Source organism: Notamacropus eugenii, chromosome X (genome assembly GCF_028372415.1).
Source record: "Notamacropus eugenii isolate mMacEug1 chromosome X, mMacEug1.pri_v2, whole genome shotgun sequence".
NCBI lineage: Eukaryota > Metazoa > Chordata > Mammalia > Diprotodontia > Macropodidae > Notamacropus > Notamacropus eugenii.
Window position 1 is genome coordinate 11,128,285 of NC_092879.1, and position 14,042 is coordinate 11,142,326.

The 14,042-nt window shown below is 42.6% G+C and overlaps 1 protein-coding gene across 3 annotated transcripts in view; it reads left to right on the plus strand.

Annotated features, from left to right (window-relative positions):
• The window catches only part of VBP1 (VHL binding protein 1), a 67,432-nt gene that overhangs the window by 51,405 nt on the left and 1,985 nt on the right, over window positions 1-14,042 (plus strand). For 2 of the 3 annotated variants that reach the window (XM_072627030.1, XM_072627028.1), the window contains 4 exons: window positions 6,127-6,251; window positions 7,266-7,332; window positions 11,339-11,437; window positions 13,145-13,283. In XM_072627030.1, coding sequence (XP_072483131.1) covers window positions 6,127-6,251; window positions 7,266-7,332; window positions 11,339-11,437; window positions 13,145-13,283 — 430 coding nt within the window. The remainder of the gene's footprint in view (window positions 1-6,126; window positions 6,252-7,265; window positions 7,333-11,338; window positions 11,438-13,144; window positions 13,284-14,042) is intronic. The other variant, XM_072627029.1, reaches the window with a different exon arrangement.

Genomic DNA, 14,042 nt, shown 5'->3' on the forward strand with positions numbered 1-14,042 from the left:
CCTTTCTCTGAACTCCCCCAGCCAACATCCCCTAATCTATACTCTCATCTCCTTCCACCTAATCTGTTGCAGTAGTTTACTGATCTCTGACCACACTCCCCAACTTTCTCATTGCTCCAATCCATCTTCCACAATCACAGGTACTGAAGTTCATTTCCTAAAGTTAAGATGTGATCATGTCACTCTTTCCGGTCAGTGCAATCTGATGAGTTCCTCTTTCTCTTAGGCTCAGGCTAGGTTTACTCTCAGCCTCCCTTTCCCACCTTGTTGCATGTGATTTTCTGCCCTCTGCTCTTCAGGCTGGCCACATGACCTTGTTCCTCACCAAGAAGGTCCATTTCTCACCTGAATGCCTTTGTACTGGTGGTTCCCCTTGCCTACAATGCACTCCTTTCTCCTCTCTGCCCCCTGAGAGTCCTTTCTTTCCTTCAAAACTGAGCTCAAGTCCCGCTTTATGCATGAAGCCTTTCCAGATTTCTCCAAATGCCAGGACTCTTCTGCCCCAATTTAACCTGTATATGTTTTGTATGTATTTTCTTCTCCCCAGAATGTGAGGCCTTTGAGGGCAAGGCCTGTCTCACTTTTGTATTTTTATGTCTAGCATCTAGCACAGTGCCTGGAATATAGTAAGTGCTTAATAAATGCTTATTGGTTGATTGGTAGCCTATAGAGATGAAATGATTTACCTGCAACCACACAATTAGTAAATGCTAGAGCTTGGACTCCAACACCAAGTTTCACCACTGCATGTTGTCTTGGTACGTGGTGAGTAAATGCTTATTGACGAATCAGAAAATGAAGGTAATTTCCGGTATGTTGACAGCTTGGGGAAGAGTCAGGAAAAGAGGACTAACCTCAGATGACTGAAGGAAGATTGGAGCCAACCTGGCACAAGGCAGCTTGGCTGGTGCAAAGGTGCAGTTAAGAAAAGTTGGAAAATTAGGACTCACTGTTTCTTTTTTATTATAAATCATATTATTAATCATTAACAAGGATAAACAGTATGCAAAAAATAGTCATACCTGGCAAAAAGAGTTTACAAAAGGAGAATAACAAGGATTGTGCCTGAAACTGATCATCTGTTAATACAGGTTTGGTTTTTAAAAGTATAGCAAATGGAACATAGAAATGACAATATTGTCCTATCTCTGTACCCTCTTAAACTGTGCAGTTTTTAATGTTTTCTCTTTTGAGGGACTCTCTATTACTCCCCACTAAATCCACCCTCCCTCATCTCCAGCTTCCTTAGAATCTGTGCATTGGCTGCATCTGAAAATGTTTCTTTTGCACTCTTCCAAGATGTGAGCAGCACGCATTCTAGCACCAGTCTTGAGCCTGGTCACTCTGTTGATCACAGTCTTATCATTTGGAGGAAAAAAAACCATTTTTTTTTTTGGAAAGCTCTTGTTTTATATCCCCTGCATCTCCCACCTCCTTCCCCCTTGGAGAGAACCTTTCTTCTCAATAATTAATTTTTCAAAAAAGGGGGAAAGGAAAAAAGAATCTGTAAAATTAACCAATGATATTAGAAAAGGTCTAGTGTTCATATCTGGGGATGCGCAGTATTCTCCATGTTGTGGGGATGAGAAGCCTTTCAGACTTTGTTCTTTTCATTGTTGTGGTTGTCATATAAATTGGCCTCCTAGTTCTGTTCATTTCATTCTGCATCAGGGCACACACATCTTCCCTACTTTATCAGGAGTTCTTATGAATGTATTCGATTGCATTTTTCCATCACATTTTATTCGGCTATTCCTCAATTGATAGGTGCCCAATTTGTTTCCAGTCTTTTGCTACAAAAGGTGTTTTAAATATCTTTGTGCAAATATATTTGGGTCCTTTTCCTCTGTCTTTGACCTCTTTGGGCTGCCTACCTAGCTGTAGTGTTGCTGGGTCACAGTTCAGTGGCTTTTTAGGTATGGTTCCAAATTGCTTTCCTGTTACGGTTGAACCAAAAATTATTGGAAGATCTTTGTATAGGCTTAATGGTCTTCTTCCCTGTCTTAATATATTACTAGTGATGATGGCTTCCAGCCCCTCTGAGCTCACCATGATCAAAGAATCTAAGTGATTATTAGTGTAATCAAGAAGGTTATTAGCCTCAGGTCTGTGAATGATTTTTGAGAACGATTACAAATACAGTTGGTTTCCTTTGTGATCCTATCTATTTTAATTTTTGCATTTCAACCCACTGTTTTGTGAAAAGGCTCTCTAGGTTTTACCACATTACATAGATACACAGAAGGGTCTGAGCCATTGACTGAGGAGGACACAATACTACTTATCAGAAATTACCTCTCCTGGGCAGGTGGAGGGGATGCTGTCCACTTCTGACATTCAGTCTCCTGCCCTCCTTAACCATTAGGCTGCCTTTCTGAAAACCCTTAGCTCTCTAAGCTACACGTGATGGGAGAGCTGATTATGTAGCTTATAGATCATAGGATCCTAGATTTAGAACTGGAAGGGACCTTAGAGGCCAGCTGATTCATTTTATAGGTGAGGCAATTGAGGCAACGAGGTGTCCCCTTGCCCTAGCTTGAAGCTAAGAAAGTATCTGAATTTGAGCCCCAGTCTTCCTGACTCCAAGCTTAGAGCCCTTTTGAATCATCGCTACAAATGCAAATCACCAGTGAATGAGTGAGTGACTTTTTTGAGAAGTGTGAAATTTGTCTTTTGATTAGTTGATTTCAGGTGTGTCTATTACCCATTTATTCCTTAATCAGAGGTAATTGAGAGTTGGATATACTGATGCTACTTTGGTTTTGAATTCGAGTGGCTGGTTGGGAAGGGGCCCAGTTAAAATTTACATATTTTTTCCGTAGATTTCCTGGAAAGTGTTTGGCCCCAAGCACCTATTTGCATGCAAATACTATTTCTACTACTGAGGAGCTAAAGTGCTTTTGGTTCTCCTGAGACCTAAAATCTCCTAGCCAGTGCTTAACTCCACTCGGAGACTTAGCCTGTGGGGCAGTCTCTGGCCTTCCAGAAGAACTCAGCTTGATGGGGCACTCAGGGGAGGTCTGTAGTGGAGCATGTGCTGTAAAGTAATTACGAAATCCGTTCTTATGCTGTTGAACACTTGCTTAATCTATTTAGAGTCATCTAAATAGAGTGTGGGGAAATGGAGAGGCTAGAATAGATACAAGAGATACCGTGAAGGCTTTTGCAGATGGAGAAGTCTGGAGTTTCTATTAATGAAATTCATTTCTGATGTATTGGTGTTGAGGTGTGACCAAAAAACTTCAGAGTAGAAATGTCCTGTCGGCAGATGGAAATGGGGGACTGGAACTCTGGAGGGAAATCAGGGCTATGAAATGTAGATTTGGGTAATCATTTATGTAGTTGAGGCAGAAGAGGACCAAAGGGAGAACTTTTAGAGTTTTGAGGGATGGAAAGAGGCCTGAAAGAATGTAGACTCTGGGAAGAGCCAGTTTACTGGAAGGGTATGGTCTGCTGTGTCAGCTGGTTAAAGAGAAGATGAGAGTCTGGAAAGGGCCACTGGACTTGGTAGAGATCGTTGGGGAGGACTTTTTCTCTTTTGAAATTCTTGTCCATGAACTTGGGGGAAATCAGTTCCCCTCTTTTTGCCTCTCCTGGCCATTCCCACCATGCCTTCTCAGGGCCCACTCTACTTCTGGGTTTTTTCTATTTGTTAACCATAAAAGCCATAATCCTGGCTGATGAGCTTGAATAGTGCTAATGATACTCTTATAGCTCAACTTTACAAGCCCCAAGTTTGGAAGTGCGATTTACCATGCAGAGAACTCAGAGCTAGCGTTTAATAGCTTGATAGCTCAAGAAGGAACTCAAGCTATCAGCCTTGAAAAATAGCCCTCTGGATTCCCTTTTAAAATGGGCATTTCGCTACCTCTGCTTCCTCATCAGATTCTAATGAACTATTTCTGAAGTGCCAGCATTCTCAACAGAAACGCTTTCTTATTCAGTCTGATTACTTGTTTGGCAACACTTCTGTTGCTTCTTATTTTGTTACTACAAATGTACAAATGCTTCCTTTGTATTATTATAGGATAAAATGCTTTTGGAATAGAACTCACTAGTACATTGGAAACAGATTGCCTAAGATTTTAGACTTATGTAGTCATGGATCCTTTTTGGAAATGTTTTTCGAAATAGGGTATAAGAGGCCATGAATAATTTTAAATTCATTTTGTTATTTTCTGTATTCATTACTGAAGTCTGAGAATTGAAAAGGCAGGGATGCTAACCTTTTATTTTTTTCCATATTAGTCTGAATAAATAGAGGGCAATCTGAAGCCAGAGTTGTAAAGCTTCATTTCATTTCCTGGGGTTGACCTGACAAGAATCCTTTCACACAGAATCAGCAGGAGGGTACTTAGAGGCTGCTTAGTCTAACCCTTACTATAGAGAGGAACGTGAATGCTCCTAGTAATAAATTTAACAAATGGTCATCCTGCTTTTATTTCAAGAATTCCACTGAGTGAGGAACCTACTATTTCCTAAATTTTTTCTTCTCTGAAAGCTAAGTAGGCCTCATTGAAGCTTTGATTGGTCACTCTGAGGGCAGGACAAGTCTAACTTCCCTCTGTAATTACTTACTGGCAAAACCACCCAAAGGAAACAAGGCCTTGGAAACCAGGCTGATGGGAATCTCCAAAGGAGGACACTATGCTGGCCAGTTGAGTTATTTTGAGGTAGTGGTAGCCATTCTGTCCACCAGCCTTAAAAGGACATGTGGCAGGGATTTGGAGATGAGCTGGTCCAGCCTCCTCCTCTTATGTGTGGGGCCCAAAGACAGGAAGTGTCACACACATAGCAATAAGAATAAGAATAGGATGTCTTGAGTGCTTTAAGGTTTGCAGAGAGCTTTACAAATATCTCATTTGATCCTCACTGCAATCCTTTGAGGTAGGTGCTATTATTATTCCCATTTTGTAGAGGAGGAAATTGAGGCAGATGTGGGTGACACCACCAGAAAGTGTCTGAGGCTGGATTTGAACTCGGGTCTTCTTAACTCCAGGCTCCAAACACCTGTAGGTGTTGTATCACCTTACTGCCTAGTAAGTCGTAGCAGCAGCAGCAGAGAGTCACTCATGGCATGCTCTCGGGGCCTTAGATGCTCATCATTTTAATGTCCTTAAAATGGGATGCCCAGAACTGAACACAAGAATGTGGATGGGATGTGACTGGGATGAAAGACAAAGCTACTATCGCTCCCCATGGCCTTGATACACCTCCTCTCAAAGGGACCTGCATTTAATGTTAGCTTTCTTGGCTGCTAATCAAGCTATTGATTCTAAAGGAATGCCACTAAAAGCCCAGGCCTTCTTTTGTTCCCCCTTAGGAAAGGACCATCCAGCTCTGTCTGCCCCAAATTCAATTTATGAAACCTTTCCAAGTGCAAGGCTTTATATATTTATTTGCCTTCATTACCTTCCCAAGTGGAAGACTTTTTATACACTTTACCTGGCTGCGAAACCTTCCCAAGGGAAAGGCTTTATACACTTAGCTTCTCAACTAGAAGGCTTTTTATAAAACTTCACTTGCCTGTGTAGCCTTCCCAAGTGGTAGGTTTTATACACTTCCCGTTATTAACTGGTTAGGGTCTTTTGGGTTCCGAACTCAGCTATCCTGTGTGCTAGCCCTTCCTTCTAGCTTGATGGCATCCGTAAATCTGGTAAGCATCCTAAGGACCATCTCTGCCTTCATATCAACTAAGTAATTGATAAAAATGCCAAACAGCAGTCTCTGTTTTATTCAACTTAGGGCTAAAATGTTTTAAACTTTAGGCTTGCTTCATGTTTTCCATTAAAAGAATTTAAATGTCTGATACCAAATGTTCTTGATTGCAGTATAATAAAATTATCCCCATTAATTAACATGTTCAATTGGAGGTGGTCCTCTACCCAGTTATCAAGATGAGTATCACTAAATTGAGGGAAATATGCACTGAGTTTGAATCATATCTCTCTGACCACTGATTTTAAAAGAACTTCCCCTTATCCCTAAGTTAATCCAAGTGAGTAGGATTTTATTGTCCTGGCTATAGAATAGTAGCTTGTCTACCCTATTCTCCCTTGTTATGACACTTTGTTAGTATAATATTTGAAGTTTATAATCCATGACTTTTTCTCCCCTTCATTAAAGGAAGATGTAGATGCTTTTATGAAACAACCTGGGAATGAGTCTGTAGATATTGTACTCAAGAAATTGGATGAGCAGTATCAGAAGTATAAGTTTATGGAACTTAACCTTGCTCAGAAGAAAAGAAGGTATGTTTTGAGATTTCTGAAGGTGCTTTTGAAAATTAAAGGTAGGAATACCAGAAAATATTCACCCACAGATCTCTAAGATGAAGGAAGGAATATTGGCCACCATTTTATGATCTGTGACTTCAAGACTGGAAGAGTAGTGAAACAGATGACAGGAAACTCCAACAACCTACTGTGGTGGTTCCATTATTTCCTTTGTGTAGGCATTTCTTCCACTAAGGTAGATTGCAGCCCCTCTCTGCCTTGTCTTCCTGGGAGATTTTTTCATAGCCTCCTTTTTGCACCTGGTACTTGGGAGGCTTATTCTTTTCCTGCTCACGGATATTGGTGCAGCTGTCATCCCTCACTCATGCTTAGGGAATGTCATGGAATCTTAGCTCTAGAATATGGACAGTTACACTCGATAGCCTCTTCCCTCCCCAAGAGCCCTAGCAGCAACCATCCAGGGGACTGTGAACAGGCCCCACACAAATCCAGAGTCAGCCCCATGGATCCACTTGACCCAAAGAAAAAACCCATGGCATTGACCTTACTTAATGGGCACTATGTGCTAATTGAGCTTGAAATTCTTCTCGAGAAAACCTTTGGGCAATAATTGATGTATTTCAAGACCCCTGTGTGGTTATCCCCTTGAACTTATGCTCCCTGTGTATGACCCTTTTTCTTTTCCCTTCCTACTTCTCTGCACAGAAGTATCTCAGATTCTAACTTTTAAAGAGAGGGAAAGAGAATCAGAAAACTCAGGGGAAAGGGAGGGGATGTGAGAAGAGAACTGAAAAGAGATGGGTCTGGTGAGTCATGCCTCTGCAGGACCAACCTGCTTCAAGGACCATTGTGCAATGGGCTGCTTACTTCCGTTTGACAAAAGTTTGAGACCAAAGCACATAAAAATCCTGACTGAGCTTACAGAGTTTGTGAACGTTGGTTATATGAAGTCTTCAAAACCATGGTTTGGAGGGAGAGGGGGGTTACTTGTTTGGAAAATACTAAATGGTTATTCTTTTAAATTCACAGGCTAAAAAATCAGATTCCTGAAATCAGACAGACATTGCACATTTTAAAATATATGCAGAAGAAAAAAGTAAGTGAATTTTGAACTTTTCAGCGACTTAAGTCAGGGTGCTTCGATGGTACCTGGGCCCTCAAAGCAGATGCATGGCAGCATAGCTCTTTGATCGCTCTCTCTCACACTACTTGTTTTTCTGTTAGCCAGCACCCATCTACTACAGTTTGCCAGAATCATAGAATGTTTGCCTGGGAAGGTCATTGAATTTATCCCCTGCCTGAGGCTTTGCCTCCCCTTGTTTCGCAGTGACAGGTCAGTCATACCCAAGGTAGTGTTTCTTCCTTACTTGTGAATTGGAGGTGGCCTTGCTGCTGCTAGTATTCCTTGCTCTCCCCCCAGAACTCCAGAGGGAACTCCCTCAACTCAGCCCCCTCCAGACAAGGTCAGATTCTGTTTCATAGGGAGTGGGAGATATTTTTGTTTGCCCTCAGAGATGAAGTTTCTGAAAATTAAAAAATTCACATGTTATCCTGAAGTAGCATTATGTTTCTTATGTTCATGGAAAATGTAGGATGTCATGTAATTGTAGGAAGGACCCTCATTTCACAGATGACAGCTCATTAACATTGCCTGTGACTTCGCCTTCAGACATCTCACTCTGCTGCCCATTCTATCCCATGATAACATCTCATTGAAAGAAAGTACAAACCCAGGATGTAAAAGATCTGAGTAACATCCACATACCTTGCACCATAAAGCTCTTTTTGCCATCAGTAGGACTGCATTTTTTGGAAGGTTCCGGTGCTCCCCTTGCCTCAGAATTCTGTCACACACACACACACACACACACACACACACACACACACACACACACACACACACACACACACAGACACACACACACACACACACACACACTCACTCACTCACTCACTCACACACACACTCTTACACTCACACTCACTCTCTCTCTCACACTCACACACTCTCACTCTCTCTCATAGATCCAGGGGAGGGAGGGTACTTGAACTTGGGAGAATCAAGAAAGTCTTCAGGTGCTGATTGAGATGTCTCTGGCCAGAAGAGGAGGGAAGGAGGGAGTTCTGGGAGTAGGCAGTTTGAGGTGGGGGGGAGGGGGACTGTCCTATGAAGAACAAAGGCAGGACCACTTTGCTAAATGCTCTAATGGGGGAAAGGGAGTAGTAGATGAGGATGCTGCAAAGCCCAAAAAGGGAGTCCTGATGGCAGTCCATACAGTTGGTCAGTGGGGCTCCCAGCCTCTGCTTAAAGACCCTCCTTTGGGCAACTCTACTTTGTAGGAAGTTTGGCTTCTTTGAAATTTCTACCCAGAGGAAAGAACTACTTCGTACTTGTGCCCTCTGAGGCCAAGCACCAGATATCCAACCCCTTTCTCTTCCATATGACATTCCTTCAGATGCTTGAAGATGGCTGTCCTATTCTCTCCACCACTCCTCTCCCCAGACTTTTTCTTCTCCAGTCTACACATCCCTATCTCCCTCATCTGTTTCTCTTATGAAATAGACCCTAAGCCCTTCACCATCCTGGATGCCCTTCTCTGTAAACTCTTCAGTTTATGTCTGGGTGTTCCCTTCTTAAACTGTTGGTTTCCAGAATTGACCACAGACTGATGAGGTTAGATCATGGCAAAGTACACAGGAACGCTCACCTCTGGGGTCTTGGAAGCCTTGCTTCTCTAAGTGCAGCCCCAGAGCTCTTTTGGCTGTCCTAGCCCACTGCTGACTCATGGAATTTGAACTCTTACAAAGTCCCCAACCCTCTTTTAGACAAGCTACTGAGTAACTGTGCTTTTCCCCTCTTGCACTTGGGAGGTCTGGTTATTTTTTTTAGCCAAGCATAAGACTTGGCACATATCCCTATTGAATTCTATCTCATCGAATTTGCCTCAAAGTTCCAGCCTACTGAGCTCTTGGTGGCTCCTGACTCTCACCCAGTTGGTTAGCCTGGCCTCTTTTCCTTCTTTATGGCACCTGCCAATCTGAGTGTGACTTCTGAAGAATGAGACAACATAACTCTCAGGGTCCCTTCCGTGGATCTGACCACTCAAATCTGCCTTCATCATAACTGAACTAGTGTTTAGCCCACATCTCTGTTCACCTTCCACAGCGAGAGTATGGAATACTTAAATGGAGGTCAATTCTATAGCGTTCGCCTAAACACCCTATCCAAAAAGGACAGCCAACTCATTTGGCCCAGCACGTCATACTGACTAATCCCTGTTTCTTTTTCTGCATTTTTACTAGCAGCTCTTTAATGATCCCTTCTAGAATTTTTCCAGGAATTGATGTCAAACTGACTGGCTTATGCATTCAGGGACTTTGTTGTCTTTTTTTTTTTTTTTGAAAATGAAGCCATTTGACTGTTCAGTCTCCTATGGTCCTGCATATGTTTTCCAATGTCCTTCACATGTTATATCATAGAGCCTGGGCATCCCCAGTTCTTTCAGTACTGAAAGAATTGCTTTCCTGTGGCTAGGTGACTTGACTTCCTCAAGGGCCTCTCTTTCTTCTCTAGGCTATGCGCTTCTTCTGAGCTATATTGAGTCTGGCCTTTTCCAGGTAGAAGTCGCTCTCCTTGGCCAAGAACAGAAGCCCCATCAGAACTGGGTGACTTTGCCTTCTCTCTTTTGTCACTTAGCACCCCTCTTTGGTACTCTCTTTTCTCCCAGTGTAGCTCTTGGTGTTCGTTCTGGCTTTGACTTTCATGCCCTGCTCTTAGAATCCTTCATCTTCTCTTACCTACCCTCACTTTCTCATTCTGACACATTTGTAGAAATCGAAATCAGGCCATGCGTTATTCCCTGTGCAACCCTGCAGACAACACCTCATTGGAACTGGTTCTCTTTGTACCTTCCAAATTTTGTCCTGAGAGTTTCCATTTTTCCTGGGCTGACTTTCATTTGAAGGTTTTAGTTCATTCAACTGTCCTTTCTCTAACCTTGGAAATGTACTTTGCAAAAAAAAATCTCGTGACAATTTTGAGATGAAAGGATCATTTCTGCCCCAGCAACCAGGGCCTCACTCCTAATAAGTTAACATTTCTGTAGAGCTTTAAAGTTTACAAAACTCTCTACATAAATTATTTGGTAGAACCTCGTGAGATAAGCGATAGTCATAATCCTCATTTTACAGATGAGAAAAATGAGGCTGATGGGTTAAGTGACTTGCCCAGGGTCACATAGCCGGTCAGTGTCTGAAGGGGGATTTGTACTTAGGTCTTCATGACTCCAAGGCCAGTACCACCTAGCTGCCTCTTCGAATCAGATCCACAATAAAGTTTTCCCAACCTTTGAAGGATGTGCAAAGTTATTAGCCAGAGGGAGAGCTCCTGCAGATGTCTAGATGATTGAAGTCTGGCATCACTACTATAATCATGATTCCCAGCCTTGGGGTGTCTTTTTCACACTCCTCCATCTATTCTTTCTGTCTGAGTTATTGCTTCTGTTTAATCCTCTCTTGATCTCCACACACATGTTCTGAATCACACTTCCCCTCTTCCTACAATTCCTCATATTGCCTTGATACAGTATTTTTCCCACTTCCTCTTTGCTTTGTTTTAATAAGATGCACCTATTCATAGACATCTTCCAGGACCAGTTCTCATCCCACCACATGTCAGTGTTAACCTTGGAGGTCCAGTTGGCTTCCTTGCATTAGGTCCTCAAGCTGTTCTTGCTCATTGCCTGAACTTTCAATATTTGTAGATAGAAAGTAAAACTTAGATGTTGTAGTACTGGCTTCATTCTTCAATTTTGTTTTGTGAACTATTGCTGGGTGTTTTATCATAGCATGTCCCTGTGGGATGGGGTGGGGTGGGCATTGTTCTCCAGTCCCTCTCTTTCTTAGTTTAAAAGGAATTTAGATTCAGTTTACAAAACTGATACCAGGCCCAGCCTTCTTAGTAAATGTTCTCACCATGAGAGCTTTGACAGAAGGCCAGAAGTCAGCAAGCCACCCACCCTCTGACTCCACCTCCTTTGAGGAGTTTTTCTCTTATGAGATACCTTTAGCATTCCTAACCAACCTCTTGGTTTCTCCCCAAGGAGACCACAAAGCCCCTGGAGACTATATTCTTACTGGCAGATAACCTTTACTGCAAAGCTTTACTTCCTCCTACGGATAAAGTCTGCCTGTGGTTGGGGGTAAGTATACATGGAAGGTGTAGAACTTTCTCAGCTCCTGCTTGCAATTCTCTTTTTTTTTTTTTTTTTTGTTAAAACAAAACAATAACATCACCTTTTTGTGGTTAACAGCAGAGGGCATACAGTAAGTAGTTTTCCTGAAGTCTCGGGTGGCACCACAGTGCAGAGCCTAGGGCCTGGAGGCAGGCAGACCTGAGTTCAAATCCAGCTGCACACACTTTGCTGGCTGGGTGACGCAAGTCCAATCATTTCACCCATCTGCCTCAGGTTCCTCATCTATAAAATGGGGAGAGTTAACAGTACCTGTGTTTCTCAGCATCATTGTGAGGGTAATATTTGTAAAGATTTGTAAAATACTTAGCACAATGCCTAGAACATAGTAAGTGCTATAGAAACAGGAGCAAGTCACTGAACCTGTGTTTGCCTCGGTTTCTTCATCTCTAAAGTGGGGATACTAACAGTACCTTCCTCCCAGGGTTGTTGTGAGGATCAAATGAGATAACGTTTGTGAAGTGCTTCCAAGGCACAGTGCCTAGCATTTGAAAGGCACTACAGAAATGTTAGCTAGCGGTATTATGATGGCATTAGACTAGAGGTTAGCACCGTATGGAACACAGAGACAAAAACATTTCCGAATCTGGCATGGGTTGAGTAAAAGAGCATGCCAAACCAATTTCCTTTCCCTTTTTTGTGGCATGCCCCTCCCACTGCCACCTCCTAACCAGACGACCCAGGCCATACTTTGGTCTGAGACTGCTTTTCGAGGCCTCTCAAGACTCAGTTTCTTCATTTGCAAGCTCAGGGAAGGACCTTGAATTATCTAATGCTCTGCTTCCTTCAATTTGGAAGAAATAGGAGTATAATGAAGCCTAGCACCAGGGAGAGGGAACAGCCGGCTAGTGTAACCCCATCTCAAAGTGCTCCTCCGGCCTTTGCTTGAAGACTTCCAGTGAAGGTCCCTCTCACCTCCCAGAGCCACCCCTTCCACCTTTGGATAGCTCTGAACGTTGAGCCTACATTACTCTCTTGGCTGTTTCTGCTCATTGCTTCTGGGCCAAGCAGAACAAATCTAGCCCCTCTTTCGCAGCCTTTTAAATTATGTGAAGATTGCTATTATTTGCTCGGAGTCTTCTCTGGGCTTCAAAAAACGTCCCTTATGATCTCAAGTCCCCACCCCATCTTGGTTGCCCTTGTCCGGACACTGAATTGTTAATCTCCTTCCTAAAACAGAGTATTTGTTAAGCACATATTATATACCAGACACTGTTCTAAGTGCTTTACAAATATGCTGTCATTTTATTCCATAGCAGCCCTGGGAAGTAAGGTATTCTCATTTTGCATTTGAGAAAACTGAGGCAGACTGACCAGTCTGAAGCTAAACCTTGAACTCTGATCTGCCTGACTCCAGGCCCAGTCCTCTGTGCACTGAACCACCTGCCAGCTGCCTGTAGATAATGCCCAGAACTTTTCAGAAAAGGAGAAGAATGAAGGAAGGAATAAATAAATCACACTTAGTTCAGAGCTCAGGATGCCAAACCACGTTGACAAGTTGTGAGGCAGCCAGGGCAAGGTGAGGGGTTTACTGAGATTTCACAAAGGAATTTGGATACCAAATGAGGTGAAAGGGAACACACGTCGTCATCCTGGGGACTTGAAGCTCGCCAAGTCACTGACAGGGCTTAGTTCAGAATCCTTTCTTCTTGCTAGGCCAACGTGATGCTTGAATATGACATAGATGAAGCTCAGGCCCTCTTGGAGAGGAACCACTGCACTGCCACCAGCAACCTGGAATCTCTGGAGGAAGACCTGGACTTCCTTCGGGATCAGTTTACCACCACAGAAGTCAGTATCCTTTGTCATTTAAAAAGGAAGAAAGCTGAAAGATTGTTTCTTTCACAGAGCTTTGTGTCCTATCTAGGGGATTTCTTTTTTAAATGAGCTGCTTCCCTTTCATGTAAAGAAGATTTTAATGCTGTCTGAATTGATGCTGAAATGTATTAGTAGTAGTTAGTATGGGAGTGAAATATATTTGAACTCTCTTTGCTATTCATTGAAATGCCTGGATGTAGGACATCCCAAACAGGGAAGAGATATCTCAGGGTAATTGGCTCTGAAGGCAGAAATTGGTGGGAAGGGCTTTCAGGAAATGGGTTCTCATTTAGTGAATGTGTGTTGTGTTGAGCACTCTTCTAAGTGCTGTGGATTGGGGGCAAGAGGTGGCTTTGGGGGCTGCTTCTTCCCTTCTTTGCCTTTACTTAGAATCGCCTTGATGTAAACTCCAGAAACTCACAGTGGTACGATCATGACACCTTTTCTAGGCAATACTTTTAGCCAAGAAAATCTTTATGAGAAATGTCTAAGTCCTTTTCCTGACTCAGGTAGTTTAGTTTGACAAGCATTTATTAAAAGATTTAGCAAAAATTGAAGAATCTCAGGTCATCTAGTGAAATCCCTTCCCCAAACCTAAATCTCTTCAAAATTATCTCTAAGACCCTGAGGTAAATCCAGTCTAATATTTTTGGTGACTTCTACCTGTTAATGCTTATGAATTCAGGGTTCAGCTCAGCTTCCCCATGAAAATCCTTCATGCATTTGAAGACAACTT